Raw genomic sequence first — 18,929 nt, 5'->3', positions numbered from 1 at the left:
ACTCATAACAGAGCAAACTTTGGCCGACTACTTCGGCCGACCACCTAGGCCGACCACCTAGGCCGACCACCTAGGCCGACCACTTAGACCGACCACTTAGGCCGACCACCTAGGCCAACCACTTCGACCGAGCAGCTAGGCTGACCACCTAGGCCGTTTAAGGGACCGCAAACAGGAACATAAATGGAACAATTCTCTTTTATGTAAACGAGGTCTTTAGAAATCATAGCAAAAAACTTGAGAATCATAAAAAGAATTTGCTAACCTGAAAAAGTGAACTTCAACATCAAGCACGTGGTTCTCATTCTCCGGATAAAGCTTGTTTACCTGCAAAAAAGTTAATGAGAGATTTCAAATCAAGTTAACAAATACGCGAACAGCAAAAGGATAAATGTCAAAATTATGCATAATTGGTACAGATGTTACCTGGGTTAGAACTTGGTGTAGAAATGTTTCTCGATTTTAAGCTTCCCAATATTTGATACAAAGCAACAAGGGTTAGCGACGCGTTATCAGATTTAAATTGTGGCACAGTGCCAACTCTTATCAGAAAATAGATTTACAAAAATTATTCTTAATTTCAAATCAAAGCTATCCTGTCTGAAATAAGGCTAGCGCATGCGCAGAATAGAATGGCCAGTATGTTTGTTGAATATAATATTATACTGACAAAAACAACGCAATCAATTAATGATAAAATATATAAATATATTTATATGTAGTTATGTTTCTGTAAAATATATGTAGACCATATATGTAGATTTATTGAAATCATAATTGCCAACTTAGAAAGTAACCAATTAAGTATTTTTAAATATTGACGTCATTGTTAACCTTTTGGCCTCATGTGTTATGCTATATTATGATAAGACAGCGTCACAATCAGCTTATAAGTAAATAGCCACACAGGCGGGTGTAACGTATTTGCATTCAGTTACGCTATACAGCGGACCACTAATTAATGAAACAGATGTTTTTTTCAAAAAATATGAAAATTATGCCAGAATTATGCTAAATGACGACTTTTGGCCAAAATCATGCTAAAAGCATAATATTATGCTAGCTCTTGTCGCACTGGATTAACATCCATGTTTAAACAGCCAACTTGGATTTCAACCCGGAGAATTCTTGATAGGAGCTATGAAGAACAGTCCAGGCAAAAGGATTTCAGTAATCACAAAAATAACACAAATCATTTCAGCTCTTTATTGGAAGATTTCAAAACTTCTGTTCATGAACAAGAGTGATCACATATCTTGACTCTAGGCTACTACTCTAGACTTTGAATAATAAAAAAATGTTGATCTGCTGTCTTAAAGCTTCCAGGCATACTTTTGAAACGATGATTGCTGGAGTCCAGTTGCCCGTTTACATAGCTGTATCATACGTATTGAGATGTTGATGTCAGGTTAGAAATTCACTAAATAAAGTCTTCTCGCTTCAGTATCACACATCTGTTCAAATATTTATGACATAAATATGCAGTTGATCTGGTTCTTTACATTTGCAAGTTTTGAATTAGAAAAAGTAAAGAGCAAAGGATTATGAATGAAGTACTTACATTGTCGGCTATCTTTCTTTGCAGCTGACCATAGGCAGGTGTAGATTTATTCCGAAGATCTTCAGTGAATGTTTCGTTAGTAAACTTGATCATAACCCCTAAACTGACAGCTGGTGGGAAGAATAGCACGTGGATTAGAATGATAAGGGTGAGCTAAATGCATAGTCAAAACAGAGATATGATAGACGCAGTCCGACAAACGAGACAAGGATGAAGAATAACACAGGCACCGCGGAGCAGAGTAATAAACCAACAATAAACCTCTTTTACACGGTTCTAGCCCCCCTTCATTTTTTTAGACCCCCCACTTTTCTGAACGCTCCGCGGTGCCTGTTAACAGTAAATTAGAAAAGGGAAGATTACGAGGCACTTACGAGGCGTTTATCGGTAGGCAAACAGCTACAATGCCTGCCAAAAATTATGGAACACTGACATAAATTTTGAATGTCAAAGTCAACTATCCCCCCGCCCCTCTCCAAAGGCGCAATGTTTGTTTACCATAGAAAAGCGTAAAAGGTTTTGAATTTTCTGCTTTTGAGTTACTTGTACGATATTGGTTTACACAATCAACATTGTTTAAGGAGGGGAGGGGGGTAGGGTTGGTTTACACAATCAACATTGTTTCAGGAGAGGGGAAGGGATTTGAAGTGGCGATATTTTCTGGATCCAAAATGAAAGATACATGATACAACGCTAACTTTTGGGTGTTTCAAGTCTTTTTGGTAGGTATTGTATAAACAAACAAAGGATAGAAGCAAATAAGTTTGATCCTCGTCGCTTGTCATTTAAAACGTGTATCGATAGACAAACAACTATAAACAAACAAATAGAAGTTTTACACAGCAGACTTTATATCTCACGTTTGCATGGATGTGAATTGCAAGCTCTCTCTCTTTTCCGTTCCCCGATGCAGTATGTGCCGTTGTACTGTGGCTTTGGATTGTCACAAAACCTGATCTTCTCCTCTGTCCCATTGTTGCATGGTCTGTTACAAAGTGACCATCTCCCCCATTCACCCCACATTCCGTGAACTAAATGAAAATAGAAAAAAAATTATTTTTCATATCTGTTATTCATTTTAGATAAATCTAAACAAATCAAGTATTGAAATTTTATTGGCTTAGTTCACAAAATTATCCTAGTCTCTTTAACTGATGATAGCTATTTCGGTTAAAATCTGATCAAATTGGACAGAAAGAATGACAAGTGAGAAGTATAACGAAGGATTGGAGAGAACAGAACATTAATCTCAATCATGTATAACCGGCAGAAGAAGTGGATTGGTCACATTATGAGACACCAGAGACTACTATGGGATTTCATCGAAGGGAAGATAAACGGCAAAAGAAGCAGAGGAAGGAAGGGAATGACATTGTTCGATCATTGGCGTAAGAAAGAAAATGGCAGAACAACATATGAAGAAATCAAACGTAGAGCTGATGATCGTGATGGTTGGCGCGTGTGGCGCTGAACCTGCCTCGCGGCAGACAACCAAGAGGTAGAAGAAGGAGCTACATCAGAATTCAAAGCAATGCAAATTTCTAGAATCAATATTTCATGCTTCTATTCATACTTTTATTTATCAAACAGATACGATTCATCTTCACATTACTCAGTTTATAGGTTGGCTATTTTTCTCTGAGCAAAAATAAATCACTTTGGTTGGAAAAAATGTTGCTTTATTAGGCACAAATATTTTCATAGTTAGTAAAAACTGTTTCAAATGATCTCTTTCAGAAAAAGAAAGAAAAGGTTGTATCGAATTCGAGGGCAATTACCAGACTTTGAGAGCAGCTGATTTGACACATTTGATTTTGTCCTTGGTGGTTTTGCATGTTAACTAAAAGCTTATTAAAAGTCGTTCTGAAAGAACTTCCAGTTTATAGGCGATCAACAAACACTAAAGTAGCTTCAGCCTGGCGGGTCCACTTTCGTTGTCAAGTGTTAGCACCCGTGTCTTAAATATCTTCGAGAAAGGGGTACAATTTTGTCATATATCTAGGATAAAGAAAATAGAAACAAGGGTGCATGATATGGGAATCCTAATAAAGTTTCTAATTTTCCTTTGTTTGCCTTGTTTCAACTACCTGATTTCAGGGAAAAGGGTATAAATTTTTCTTTGGCTTCAAAAAAAGGGGGAATCAAATTGGAATCAAATATCAGAGATAAGTGTCAGATTTCTAGACCCCAAGACACGGGTGCTTACACTTGATAGTGTGAGATGACCCACCGGGAGCTTCAGCCATTTGTCGAACAACTACTGGCCAATCAACAAACGTGCAAGTATTCTGCTTAATGATTGGTTAATTTTGATTGACAGATGTCAAATATAGATTGACAGATCTCTGTTGACTGCCTTCAAAATGGCGTTACTAATGATGCTTTTGACATTTGGCTTTCTCGGAGGCAATGAATAAGTTTAAATTTGGTTCGGAATACAGAATGAGTGGTATGACATTTTTGACAACTTATTCATGTAGAATAGTTTTGACAGTTATGGAAATTCAATTTCAACATTCGGAATCATACCTGGACATATCTGAAAACTGCAACCCTCAGAGGCAAAACGTTTCCCATCGCAGTCCATTCCACCGTAGCGAGGTTCGGGGTTTGTGCAGTAACGGTAGCGAAACCTCATTCCTCCTCCGCAGGTTACGTTGCATTGTGACCAGTCAGTGAATTCAGTCCAGCCACCATTGACTTAAAAAAAAGAAAAGACAGTGTTACAAACAGTCTATCTAAATAACGTCACAACACATAATTATGATAACAATAAACAATTTGTATTTACAATTTATGATAAAATATTACAATATATTACAAGAGATTAGGTCAAATGAAATCTAATCTAGAAAGAAATGGGTTTGAGGCACGGAGATCATCATTTGTGCCATCATTTAGGGGTACCTTATTTGTGAAAAGTGCAGGACTATTGGTATCAATTTTTGAAATATGTGCGGATTTATGGGTACCAGAATTTACGGTAAATATTGAAGACCGTGAAACTTACCTGGACAGTGCTTGGTGAAACAAGACGTTGTGTCAATATTTTGACCAAGACATTGCTTCTTACAGGTTCTGTATCTTGATTTTGTGCCAACACCACAGGTTGCTGTACATTCTCCCCAATTTGACCAGGCGCTGTACCCTATGTCACCTATGGGCACAACAGAATCCTGTTAAGTTGTGCATACGACAAAGTTGTGCATGTTGTGGAACATAACGTTTGCGACATGGTCTTATCATATAGGTATCTAAATATCAGACGTTCACAATGGTAAAATGAAAGGGGGTATTAGAAAGAAAGTTATTCTGTCCAGTCAGAAGAAAAAAGACCTGTAAGAAGCAAATGGGAAGTGTTGGTACTTCTTAAAAGAGCCATTTCACTTATAGCACTTAACACTGTGCAACAAATGTACATCAAATAGAGAAATAGGCCGTTACAATATATTTTGATATAGACAACTTTTAACTGTGAAGAAATATAGAGCAAAGAGATCAGAGACAAGGCAGAAGCTTTGATATGAAAATCACTATGTCTCATGGGTGTTTGGGACTCATTAAAAATAGGCCCTGTCGCATGCGTGGAATATCAGAATCAGGCAACAAGGACGCAGAAATTACGCATTCACTGTTATGAATCTGCAAAAAAGGGCCAGACGACAGCTCATCGAGCTTTCAGTTCCTTCTCTCAAGACAGTAGGACATATTGCCTTCAAAACTGAATCACCAAAAAGCTATCTCAGGAAAAATCATACTTCAAGTATACAGTTGGCCTAATTGAAAGTTGGCCTAATTGAAAGTTGGCCTAATTGAAAGATCACGAGAAGATGAAACGTACTTTCGTTCTGACAGTTGCACATTCTAGAGACGCCAGAAGGAATATCTTTGATGTCTTCACACGTCAGCTGACTAGGAACCTGTTTAAAACCCTGGCATTTTTGACCAGTCTTTACGTAACTCGGATCATAATCTCTTTTCCATACAGCATTGTTGATATCATTACACTCTAGGCCTCGGGCAGTAAAGATGTCTGTTCTGTTGTTTGTTTCGAAGAAAGGATAGCAAGTAAGCTGTTTCCATCGACAGGTATCATTGCACTGAATGCCAGGGCTGGATAGATAGACTCCTAGTTGGAAGATGAAAGTCACAATTAATTATTGGAAGTATTCTGAAGAAGAATCTATGTTACCGATGCAGCAAAAACTTCAAACGCTTTCGCAAGGGTTCTTGTTGCAAACTAGGGCAATAACGCTGTACCAACTGTAAGGATAGAAATTTTCGGAATTTCTATCGATTGGATACTCCACTTTTAGTATAAATTAAACTGTCTAAGGAATTGGACAAATGAGAGGAAGATGGGGTGATGCTAGTGAAGAGGATATTATCAAACTTATGACCGTGAGCCAGGCCATCAGAAAAAAGATAATTCAACATACCACACCTATACAAACCACATAATGTCTCTATTGCTGTTTTGAGGATAGCTTTAGCTATTTGGTCTTAGAAAATACTTTTATTTGTTGGCTTTTCAGTTCCAAACACGTTTAGTTACGCTAAAAGAAGCTAAGCAGCGAATAGGTTAGCATGATGTTGATAAAAATGTTTTATCCAACCTGAACAATGAAATGTGTTGCAGGGTCGAGTTTCATTGTCCCCTGCTATGGTCCGATTGCAGTCGTTCCCGCCATGTGATGGTGCAGGATTAGTGCACGATCTGTATCTTGTAGTGGTACCATTACCACAGCTTTTGCTGCAAGCAGAGAAGGTTCCCCAGTCGGTCCATCCTCCATGAACTACAACAGATGATGTGATAATGAAGTGGGGTGAAGAACTCCTAAAAATTTCGTACCATATTAAATCGTATCAAGAATATTAAAGATAAAATAATAAAATACATAAATGTGCCAAGTACCAACCTTTACAAGGGACAGTATTGCACATCTTAGACTCTAATGAGTGCCCAAAACACAATGCCTGATCATTGCATGTTCTGCTTCGTTTTGTAAATCCAAAATTGCATTCACTTGAGCAAGGAGACCAAGGTGTCCAAGATGTAAATCCAAGGTCATCTGATAAGAAAAATTACTCGTGGTAATGCAATGCTGACAAAGTAGCATTAACAATTAGAATGAATAGCAAGTAAGTATATTGTTGCTGATGGGTGAAGAGTATGTGAGCGTCTAATGAACAGTATGCAAAAAAGATGTGGATGGAACAACATGAAGAAAATCATAAAAACAGAATTTGGAAAATTATCTCATAGAAAGACATAAACAGTTTAAACGAAGAATGCATCAAAACTCCTGGTTTTCTATTCTGATTCCTTTTAGGAATACAATTTCTTCACATTGAAAGCCTTGCCTATTCATCTAATGCTATAAGAAATAAAATAATATTGACTTCTTAAGTTTCAACTTGTTTTAAAGAGTATCTATATATTTTGATTCCATTGCCAATAAAATTTGTTGACCATTTGTTGACCATTTGTTGCATAAATATATTTTATATCTTTGAAATAAAAGCAGACTTTTCTATCTGAAAAGCCGAGAATTTCAACGAACTATGAAACATAGCACATTCGATCGCCTTTTTGTTCAGCACCACTGGAAACCGCAAATGTTTATAGTGCTGACTTACCTGGGCACGTGGGTAAGTTGCAAGTGGTATTCTGTGTCAAAGCATTCTCATTGCACTTCGATGTGTTTGTTATAACGCAGCGTCTTTGCCTTTCCTTATAGGCACTGCCACAGGCCTTAGAGCAAGTGCTCCACGCCGACCACTCACTGTATACTAAATCCTCTGCAAAGTAAAGAAAAAATATAGAGTAACATACACTACGGTACAAAGTCGTTGTTCTTTGTTACTTGTGACAAACCGACTGTTACTCGGGGCAGAACATGGCTAAACATATGTTCAAAATTAACCCTTGAACTAAACAAAAAGTCAGGGACAAACTTTTTGACGTTCAAAAGTGACTAGGGTTTTTGCGTGGTGGGGCGTGGCACTGACGTCAAATTAACGTATAAAGAAGGCAAAAGATGGGACATGTTTGCAAAGCTGTCACAATGAAACTAAAAGAGATGCAGAGGAACCAATTTGCTTGTGCCGCAAGGGTCACTAAGGTGGATATTAATGCATCTTGTCTCGTCAAACGAGGCCACGTCCTATCGAAAAATTCCTCCAAGCACCTCCTTGGTCTTTTCCGCAACTCTGATTTCACTTTTCAGAAACATGAAAAAACTATGATCTAAGAAATATTTTCTAGTTCTCTATCTATCAAAGAAACATCGTGCTAGATAAGTTTTTCAAAACTTCTTCCAATTCATATCAAAATGAGTTTTGGCTAATAGAAAAATGTGCTCTTATTTATTATTAATGTAGGTAGTGTGCACCAAGCATCGATAATCGTATTGATTAATGGTAGTCTACAGACTTCTCTTGAGTGACCATAATTATCTAAATTTCGATTGCTTGTGTAGACTATGTAAAAATATGTTTTACGTTAGTCTTCACTGCAGAAATCATCAAAATCTTCACAAACCTGCAAAAATGCAGTGACAAAGCCTATTTATTGTGCTATTCAGATTTTCATGGCTTTCACATACACTACTGCCAACATCCGTGAAGCCTAAACATAATTTCTTTTCGTTGGAGTACGCTGGGTGCCAGCTGTACTTCCACGGCTGCAAAGGCGTCGTTGTCGTTTGACACGTGATTCCGACGGTGGCAAAGTGTTTTCTGTAGTCTCTGTGATCATCGTCGTTGTTGTTGTACCAGTAGCAGACAAGGCCCTTTTCACGACACGCAGCGGTGCAGTTCTGCCCAGCCCGGCCAAGAATAAAACCTGCAATATGAAATGGTTTGTAAAACAGAAAAATGAAATGCTGCTAGAAATTCAACTGATAAATAGAAGAAAAAAGCGCCATTATGTAAGGTAAAATGTTGAAGAAGATTCCTATGTAAAAAAGATTAGAGAAACACACCAAAATAGCTTGTAAGGTTAAAATAAAAGGTTTTATTAGAATGTGATTCGCAACGGGATAGAAGAACAATTCTGTATTCATTTCTATGAAAAATAGACATGAGACATAAAGGAAAGCAAGAAGTATGTTACGAGCTTCTTATCTTGGTAGGCTGAAGTTGTAGCATGTCAAAAATTTTTTATGTTTCTTAATTATGAGAACAGGTAAACGAGAGGCTTAAGTTTCATTCCAAGGAAAGCTTCTAGTAAGATTCCTTTGTGGTGCATATTACGCTCCTATTGAAAGTCGCCCTTGTTACGCAGATGTAATCTGGAGCAGCTGTCCAGCGATAAGCTCCCTAAAGATTCTAGTCTAATCTAATCTAAATATTTATAGTACAGTCCCAATAATGGATATTGCGTACTAGCGGTTAGTAGGTTAGTCTTAACAATAGAAAAGCTATAAAATTAGAAAATAAACTGGTCAGGACTGCCGGATTGGTAAGCGTTTATACACTGAAGAGCCTAGTCGAAAAACGAAAGTGCCGGATCGTAAGATCACTGCTCCAGCGATTGGCTGAATGTCGATAATTTTACTACGTTTGATCAGTCAGTTACGGCCTACAAGGTTTTGAATGAACTTAGCCCTACAAGCCTTTGGAATAAACCTCAGCTATACAACTTCTCACGCTTAACAAACTCAAGCAATGCAACAACAACCTGCCAAAATCCCAAGACTAACTACAGAGCATGCAAAAAAGGACTTCAAGTTTTCAGCTCTAAAATTATGGAGCAATAAGTCTGCAAATATACGAAATGACGCCACATTCGGTTGCTTTACCAAAAATATGAAAGAAAATCTATTAACAGCCTCTACTGTTAATGCGGAGGAAGACGGAGGGGAGGAGGATCTCCCCAGCGCAAATCATTGCGCTCTTTCCTCCTCTTTCCTCCTCCCCCCCGTCTAACAATAGAGGCTGCACGCAGGCTAAAATCTACTGGCTGATCGAAAACTTTAACTTCAAAATACAACCCAATGGAAGAACAGGATAACTAACAATCTTGCCTTCGATTTTTCTATTGACTTGTATATCGATTTTTTATAGGTATCAAAAGATGCTGAAGGGTTTAAATCCGTGCACGTAATTTATTCATACCATATTCTACTTTAATTCAATAGTAAGAAAATGGGTCTCACGACCGCTATTACACGTTGCACTGAAATCCCTTTTTAATTAAACAAAATACGACCGGAAAGTACCTGGGCAGGGTCTGCGACTGCAGTTCTCGTATTTGACTGCCTCTCCAGGGCATTCACTGTCTGCAACTTGCATATTTTTCTCATTGAAGCAAGATCTTCGATACTCCTCCAAACCAATGCCACATGTTTTGCTGCACGCGGATGGAAGAGACCAATTGCTCCAATATGTGTCTGTTAGAAGATACAAAAATATGAACAATTTTTTTGCGGTACGGAATTTGAAAATGGCTTTGAAAAAAGCAAACATTTTACAACATGCTAAAAGCTTTTTCGTCTGACACTCCTCAGAGCATAAAACGTCAGAATCCACAACTGGGTATATTTTTCATCGTGTTCTTTCGGACCCTGATTCTGACGTTTTATGCTCTGAGGAGTGTCAGACGAAAAAGCTTTTAGTATGTTGTAAAATGTTTGCTTTTTTCAAAGCCATATATAAAAATATTTTTGATTGGAATGAAACATGGTTCAGAAACATGAAATGTAAAAATTGCAGACAAGATCTAGAAAGATATTAACAAAAGGTGTACGGGACTTCCATTGAGTGATTTGTCCCTTGGCGAAAGCCTCATATGGGGAAGGCAAGACGACTTAATAGAATGTAAGTAAAACCTGTATCATCAAGTCAAGAGGTGACTTACCCTTCGTTTAAAGTACACCGATTAGACAGACTTCACTTCAAGTTTTTGGCTATACCATTTCATATTTTTGGTTTAAGATTTTGAATCGCTCTTATACTGGATTAGCTTATTTTGGAATGTGCTCGATCTGGGTCGATCCGAGGATAACATTAACACAAACAACGAAAGCCTGGGTTAAAACCTAGGTTGGATTGATAATATCAAGGGGGCAGGGGGGGGGGGGGGGGCAATCAGCATGTTCAAAAAATTATAGATTTCACTGATGTTTATTGCGGTATAAAACAAGTCAATATCTTCAGATGGTGGAAATATGAGCCTGGCAGAAATCATTAATAAGAAATAAAAAAATATCAGGCATTTACATGACAAGCTAGGTCTTGGGAAAAAAGCAGACGCTAGAACGTTTGTAGGGACCAGAAATTTGCAGCAATGAAAAAAAGTATTTGCCTAGGCCATTAGCAAAAACCTTTAGGCAGGTCTGATAATAACTAGCACTCAGTGGCGTACCCAAGGGGGGAATAGGGGGGTCCGGACCCCCCACTTTTCATAAATATGATCCTCAAGATTTGTCCAAAAACGATGTAAAACCCATTGGGGGGGAGGGGGGTGTTGTATACTGTATGCTTATGTCAATAGCAATTGTAAAATGCTTTGCTATTTACACTAGCTAACATAAAGCAAATAATGGCGGAAAATTTTGCAAAAATGGCGTTTCCCCGCATTTGCGCATGTTTGAAGGGCGTGGTTCAAAAAAAGTCCGGGGACTACGCCCCAGACCCCCCCCCCCTCACTACTCCGGCCCTGGGTACGCCATTGCTAGCACTTTTACAAGCTTCTAGATCAATCTAGATCAATAACAGCCATGAAGACTCTATATATTAATTGGTCTTAACACTTACCTGGCGGACAGTAATCCATAGTGCAGTTTCTGTACTCTTCCACGTCCGCGACAGTGCATTTTGTTCCTCCGTACAAGCCGTCTATACACTCTCTTTCGTATTTCTGTTCCTGCACCTTACAAGTTCCTTTCTTTTGGCACTTTCCAGATTTGAACCATTCACCCAACGTTTTGTTGATTGGAACTATGTTTGAAAGAATAAATTATTGAATTTTTTTTCCGCAGAGAGGTTGTCACAAATAAGTTTTTTTGTAAGAGAGCGGGATGCCAAATGTTGAATGGGAAAAACTAGTTCGAGATTACCTACATTAGCATTTTAAGAGATAAATATTATTTCAGTGAAGAAGACTTTGTAATTCTCAGGGAGCTACATGGAAAAATTCCCATTTAATAAAATATTTGTATAAGAAAATCAATAAAAGAAATGCAGGTGAAAGGTTGCCTAGAAAGCTTATTTTGGTGACTGGAAACAAACCAGAGTATTTTAAAAGCTAAAACTCACGACAAATTCCTTGTTTTCGGTTGCCTCTGTCAAGAGGACAAGTCCAATTGCCGCCTTTGAGGTCACATTGGTACTTATACACTGCTTCATTGCCGATGTCGGTATAAACAGGAACACCAAAGGCACAACAGTGTACCTCATTATTCAGAGTTGCATTTGTGCAATTCCTTTGGTCTGCGGATAAATTTGCAACAAAAGAAAGAAAGTTAGAAAATGAAACAGGCTAAAATTTTAGTGTATTTATGGAAGTCAATTACCTATCGATTGAAAGTTATTCGAAAAAGTCACAGCTATTCGATCAGTCACGGTTATTCTAACAATCATTGTGACCTCCAACAGTGAGGTTATTCGCACTCATCGTCCCCAACCGAATAATCGTGCTATTCGAACTAGTCGCTTGTAACCGAATATTCGCTTTGGGCTTCAGCTAACCGAATAGTTCAACAGGTAACCGAATACCGATTATTCGACCTTCGGTTGACAGGCCTAATTGAAACAGCTTCTAAACCTCTCTGTTTCAAAACGTCTGGGGCTCACTGTTTTAATTTTCCATCATTGAGTTTCCCGCGCATATTTCTCACGTTTATGGTCCCATCCCAATTATCAAGGTCTCTCTCACTTAATCTGTGTAGAAATCCCACTCCCTGCGATAAACAGCTAGACGACTGGTCTGCATTTAAACTAATGTACATTATTCCCACAGCAGATTCGCCTGAAAACAGTAATGTGGAAAAACCTGAAATATGAAGACGTACCGTAACAAGGGTGCTCGTTGCAAAGCTCTGTTCCGTTATTTTCCCCAATGCATACTCCGAAGTACTTTGGAAGGGGATTAGTACAATTTCTAATGCGATGCCTACTGCCTGTAAAACATCTATCTGAACAATTAGACCATGCTCCCCATTCTGTGAAGTTTCCATTAATCGGCTCTGTGGACGAAAAAAGTTTTGCGTTAACTTAATTCCAATGCCCCCATTTCTTTTGGAATTCTCCCAAAACAGTTTTCGTCATCAGCTAAATACCATGTTTAGGCATTAAATAAATACTGTTGTCAGGCAAAATAGTTGCAACCAAAATACGCAATAAAGAATAAGAAAGTTGGGTTTAAGATCCAACATTCGGTTTCCTGGACCATATATTTTCACGAAATCATTAATATGTCAGAACAAATAAACAGCATATTCTAAACAATCACGAACAAAAGAGAAGTCACAACCAACTGTGAAAGACAAAAGTCGTCCTTTCTCGCACTTGGCATTTTTAGATCGACCAAAAAATAAGGCCTAATCGAAATATTTCTTTTATATTTGATGCTCATGATAAATAATTGTCTTATTAGCTATAATTATTTGATTTGTTGTAAGTTCTTTTTAGTCGTTTCTCATTTCAAAGCCTTAACGATAAACTGGATATCTAAATCAAAATTTTTGTTTAAAGCAAAGTCATGTGGATGTTGTCTCGATCGAGGGTCGATGTGGTCTATATGAAACTGCGCAGCATAAAAACTGACATGAATCAGCAACTAAACCCGCTTTCTTAGCAGTTCTCAGTGGTAAACAAATTTTTCTGGTTTCTCCTTTTTCTTTTTCGTTTCATCGTTTGCCAGACAGGAAATATTGAGAACACACGGTGAAAGCGGCGAAATTCTGGAGATGTTTAATGTTGGCTGGATAGAAATTCGTGCACAGAACTTCATTCTATCTTCTCTTAACGCTATATATTGTTTCTAAGTATTTTTAGAAGGACAACTTTTTGAAGCAATGTTTTATATTAAACCTAAAGAGTTTTGTTTAATAGCATCTAAACACAACGTTAAAAATAGGCATGTTATGTACAACTGTGTCTTAATGTTTAAATGTCCCAATGTTTACGTACCGCATTTCCCAAAATTGAGTCCATAACGATCAAGAGGGCACTGGAACTCTGTCGCATTGAGAAGGCATTCGCTAAAATAATACCCATTGTGCATTGTCATATTCAACATACAACATGTTGTCTGTCCTGATGCATTGATTGCTTTTGTGCAATTCTCAGATGCCAAATCTAAAACGAACGTTCAGTAGCAATGTAGTATGAAATGCTTATGTTGAATCTTAAGTATGAAAACATAGATTCGCATGACAATCGAGGATTAAAATGGCTGATGATAATGATAGTTGATAATAATGATGCAGTGTGTTGATGTTGACTGAGTTTGAGCAAGAATAAAACAAACAAAATAATGTTTTCTACAGCAAATATCTTGATAACGCATCAATGGACTTTATCCTAAAGATTTTTACAGCTGACCAAAACATTTAAACATTTCCCAAGATTTGCATCCCTCCACAAAACATTATGGCATTCGACAGTATTCCCAAAACGATATACCATTGTTGCATGAAATACAAATGGCGTATACCCGTGTAGCAAGCACTAAGTAAGAAAAATCCAATTCCATAACGGGAGAGCTCCCTTTATTTTAAATACGACATTACTTTCACAATATAGGCCAAGTAACAATTATTATAGTAGGAACTTTTCAATTGATGTGGGAATAGCTAATCATACAGAGATTGATGAAGAATCATGATGATTATGATTGACAATGATTTGTGATAGACTGTAGTCAAACTCACCATAGCAAGACTGATTGTTGCAAAATTCCTTTTCAGTATCATTACCAAAGCAAACTCCATGATATTGTGCAGGGGGTGAGTCACAAACCCTTTTTCTCTGTCTCATGCCAGTAAAACATGTCTGATTACAATTTGACCACGGCTCCCAAGATGAGTAATTACCATTGATAGGTTCTAAAACACAATTCTATGATGTCAGAATCATATCTAGACACAAACTTGAACCGGGTTAGTTTCGAGCATGAGTAAGCTCATAATCCCATTAGCTATACCTTAAAACTTGGGTTTGCCCTTCAGTCTGGGGTTCATCCTCGGGCCCCCTAGCATTTCACCCTGGGACACTTCACTTCCACCTACATATTGCCGTGTGAAGGTTACTTGAAAGGGCTTTTATTGCTCAAGGGTGGTTGTTATTCAATTATCTCACGATCACACGATCTCAAAATTTTGTGTCCACAGCCATTGGAAGGAAAGATCGAGGAAGAAGAATTACTCGGCAGGGGTTTCTTTGATGCTATATATTTAGGGAAAGAGTCATTAAACTTAAAAATGGTACGAGATAGCAGAAAAATACACGCACGCTGAAGTACTTATCCAAGTCAGGATCGAAAGAAACGTGAGAGAAATCACTAATATTACCAATTAGCAATCACTAATAAAGACGACCCAGTTTTAAAAGTAAGAAGAAACAAACTTGCTATCATTCCTTCCAACAAGATCTTAATCTTAGGCTAAAAAACCAAATTCATCTCTAAAGGCCAACTTTAAAATAAAATCACACTACCTAGCAGCCAAAATTTAGTACATAATTGCGCCCGTTTAAAACTCAAGACCCATTTGAAGTTCCGATAGTATTAGGGGCAAAACAACCAAACAAGAGAATCCTTAACCGATAATATTTAAACAGTTAGCTGGTGATCGTGCTATGCTTGAAATTTAAAAAACAAAATTCACATCATAGAGTTTCTTAGAATACTTGCACACAGTCATCTCCCTAGCAAAACAGAAAAGAATTGGTTGGGAAATAAAAGTCTTATAGACAGGATTATAGCCGTTTATGGAAAGAACTTTTTTGGCATGTACAATTATCATTCTTATGATGCCCAATCATCAAAGGAAGGAGGCTAAGTGAGTTGAAGGTTTGACTTCATAACGTGCTCAATCAAGGCAAAAATAGCAGAAAATTCTTTGACATAAAAGACTTACATCTGTACGCAAGTATTTTCACACACAAATTGATTACTCACCACAGATTCCTTTACGCTCATGAAATCTGTCCAAAAAACACAAATAGGTGCCTGTATCGTTCAGAAAGCATGAAGTATCAGTCGAAAAATCAGTAGAATCAAAGTAACAGTTGGTTATATTGCTCGACAGCAAATCTTTTGCCAAGATTGGATCTAAAACAAAAACATTGATAATGCAAGCAAAGTGGTTATTAAACGAGGCTATTGATATTTTCGAAAAAAAATCATTCCTTTGAAGATTCGGTATTTAAATAATAAATGCGAAATAGAAGTTTTTCCAAGAAGCTTCATTCATATTCACTTAATTGATTTTTCCGATTGTAAAGTCAATGCCAAAGTCATGAAAATCCTTCAGCAGTTAGAGCCAAAATCAAAATCGCTCTGAAAAAAGGAAACATTTCACAACATATTGGCTAAAAGCATTTATTTAAAAAAGAGCTCTGAGCCCATTCGTTGTAAAATGTTTGCTTTCTTCAAAGCCATTTTCAAGTTCTGTACCGCCAAAAAACTTCATGATTTGCCTGTAACAATTTATGTGTCCACCTTGTCCATCCACTGTTTGTGCTGGGCCGTCAACCTTTAACAACACTCAAAAGTCCGCATAATCGCAATGTACAATTTGCAAGTCATATCTACCCAAATGTTTTTAGAGCGAAATTCGAGCAAGACTAAAATGGCATGCCCTTCACCATAAAATTAGGGTATTGAAAACTACCTTTCAACCCTGCAAGTAATGTGCATAGTTTTCATGGTTGCTGTAGATATTTCAAATTTCACGTTGCATTGAATAGTTGTAAAATTGGCTGCGGAGAGGTAAAATGCATTGCTCTGCTTTATTGAATAATAGCGAATCAAGCACTGACACTGTTGGCTATCAGGTCGAATAGTGCCACAGAAAGTTTTAACAATTTCGAGGAATTACCAGTAGAAATCTCAAATATTGTAGTAGAAATGGCCGAATAATGTCAAATATTGTAATAGAAATGGCCGAATAATTTCAAATACTGTAGTAGAAAAGGCCGAAAAATTTCAAATAATGTAATGGAAATGGCCGAAAAATGTCAAATGCTGTAGCAGAAATGGCCAAATAATGTCAAAGCTGTAGCAGAAATGGCCGAATAATGTCAAATATTGTAATAGAAATGGCCGAATAATGTCAAATATTGTAATGGAAATGGCCGAATAATGTCAAATATTGTAATAGAAATGGCCAAATACTGTCAAATATTGTAATAGAAATGGCCGAATAATGTCAAATACTGTGGCAGAAATGGCCGAATGATGTCAAATATTGTAGTAGAAATGGCCGAATAATGTCAAATATTGTAATAGAAATGGCCGAATAATGTCAAATATTGTAATGGAAATGGCCGAATAATGTCAAATATTGTAGTAGAAATGGCCGAATAATGTCAAATATTGTAGTAGAAATGGCCGAATAATGTCAAATATTGTAATAGAAATGGCCGAATAATGTCAAATATTGTAATAGAAATGGCCGAATAATGTCAAATATTGTAATGAAAATGGCCGAATAATGTCAAATATTGTAGTAGAAATGGCCGAATAATGTCAAATATTGTAGTAGAAATGGCCGAATAATGTCAAATATTGTTGTAGAAATGGCCGAATAATGTCAAATATTGTAATAGAAATGGCCGAATAATGTCAAATATTGTAATGGAAATGGCCGAATAATGTCAAATATTGTAATAGAAATGGCCGAATGATGTCAAATATTGTAGTAGAAATGGCCGAATAATGTCAAATATTGTAATAGAAATGGCCGAATAATGTCAAATATTGTAATAGAAATGGCCGAATAATTTCAAATACTGTAGTAGAAAAGGCCGAAAAATGTCAAATATTGTAATGGAAATGGCCGAAAAATGTCAAATGCTGTAGCAGAAATGGCCAAATAATGTCAAAGCTGTAGCAGAAATGGCCGAATAATGTCAAATTTTGTAATAGAAATGGCCAAATAATGTCAAATATTGTAATGGAAATGGCCGAATAATGTCAAATATTGTAATGGAAATGGCCGAATAATGTCAAATATTGTAATAGAAATGGCCGAATGATGTCAAATATTGTAGTAGAAATGGCCGAATAATGTCAAATATTGTAATAGAAATGGCCGAATAATGTCGAATATTGTAATGGAAATGGCCGAATAATGTCAAATATTGTAATAGAAATGGCCAAATACTGTCAAATATTGTAATAGAAATGGCCGAATAATGTCAAATACTGTAGTAGAAAAGGCCGAATAATGTCAAATATTGTAATAGAAATGGCCGAATAATGTCAAATATTGTAATAGAAATGGCCGAATAATGTCAAATATTGTAATGGAAATGGCCGAATAAGGTCAAATATTGTAATAGAAATGGCCGAATAATGTCAAATATTGTAATAGAAATGGCCGAATAATGTCAAATATTGTAATGGAAATGGCCGAATAATGTCAAATATTGTAGTAGAAATGGCCGAATAATGTCAAATATTGTAGTAGAAATGGCCAAATAATGTCAAATATTGTAATAGAAATGGCCGAATAATGTCATATACAGTAGCAGAAATGGCCAAATAAGGTCAAATACTGTAATAGAAATGGCCGAGTAATGTCAAATGCTGTAGCAGAAATGGCCGAATAATGTAAAGTACTGTAGTAGAAATGGCCAAATACTATTAAATACTGTAGTAGAAATGGCCAAATAATGTCAAATATTGTAATAGAAATGGCCGAATACTGTCAAATACTGTAGCAGAAATGGCCGAATAAGGTCAAATACTGTAGTAGATATGGCCGAATACTGTTAAATACTGTAGTAGAAATGGCCGAATACTGTCAAATATTGTAATAGAAATGGCCGAATACTGTCAAATACTGTAGCAGAAATGGCCGAATAAGGTCAAATACTGTAGTAGATATGGCCGAATACTGTTAAATACTGTAGTAGAAATGGCCGAATACTGTCAAATATTGTAATAGAAAAGGCCGAATAATGTCATATACTGTAGCAGAAATGGCCAAATAAGGTCAAATACTGTAGTAGATATGGCCGAATACTGTTAAATACTGTAGTAGAAATGACCGAATACTGTCAAATACTGTAGCAGAAATGGCCGAATAATGTCATATACTGTAGCAGAAATGGCCAAATAAGGTCAAATACTGTAGTAGATATGGCCGAAAACTGTTAAATAATGTAGTAGAAATGGCCGAATAATGTCATA

At 36.9% G+C, this 18,929-nt stretch overlaps 1 protein-coding gene across 1 annotated transcript in view; it reads right to left on the bottom strand.

Moving 5' to 3' along the window:
- LOC135688984 (uncharacterized) overlaps positions 1–18,929 on the bottom strand; it is a 65,286-nt gene that overhangs the window by 14,454 nt on the left and 31,903 nt on the right. Inside the window, exons 4-20 of the mRNA XM_065206066.2 lie at positions 15,690–15,842; positions 14,443–14,616; positions 13,700–13,867; positions 12,580–12,753; positions 11,825–11,998; positions 11,324–11,506; positions 9,787–9,957; positions 8,106–8,408; positions 7,202–7,363; positions 6,481–6,633; positions 6,178–6,357; positions 5,403–5,690; positions 4,572–4,718; positions 4,091–4,261; positions 2,422–2,592; positions 1,562–1,671; positions 266–327 (exon numbers count right to left, since the gene is read on the bottom strand). Coding sequence (XP_065062138.2) covers positions 266–327; positions 1,562–1,671; positions 2,422–2,592; positions 4,091–4,261; positions 4,572–4,718; positions 5,403–5,690; positions 6,178–6,357; positions 6,481–6,633; positions 7,202–7,363; positions 8,106–8,408; positions 9,787–9,957; positions 11,324–11,506; positions 11,825–11,998; positions 12,580–12,753; positions 13,700–13,867; positions 14,443–14,616; positions 15,690–15,842 — 2,944 coding nt within the window. The remainder of the gene's footprint in view (positions 1–265; positions 328–1,561; positions 1,672–2,421; positions 2,593–4,090; positions 4,262–4,571; positions 4,719–5,402; positions 5,691–6,177; positions 6,358–6,480; positions 6,634–7,201; positions 7,364–8,105; positions 8,409–9,786; positions 9,958–11,323; positions 11,507–11,824; positions 11,999–12,579; positions 12,754–13,699; positions 13,868–14,442; positions 14,617–15,689; positions 15,843–18,929) is intronic.

Source organism: Rhopilema esculentum, chromosome 9 (genome assembly GCF_057945365.1).
Source record: "Rhopilema esculentum isolate cy_ngs chromosome 9, ASM5794536v1, whole genome shotgun sequence".
In the NCBI taxonomy this organism is placed as follows: domain Eukaryota; kingdom Metazoa; phylum Cnidaria; class Scyphozoa; order Rhizostomeae; family Rhizostomatidae; genus Rhopilema; species Rhopilema esculentum.
This window is presented reverse-complemented; position numbering and strand designations above follow the sequence as displayed.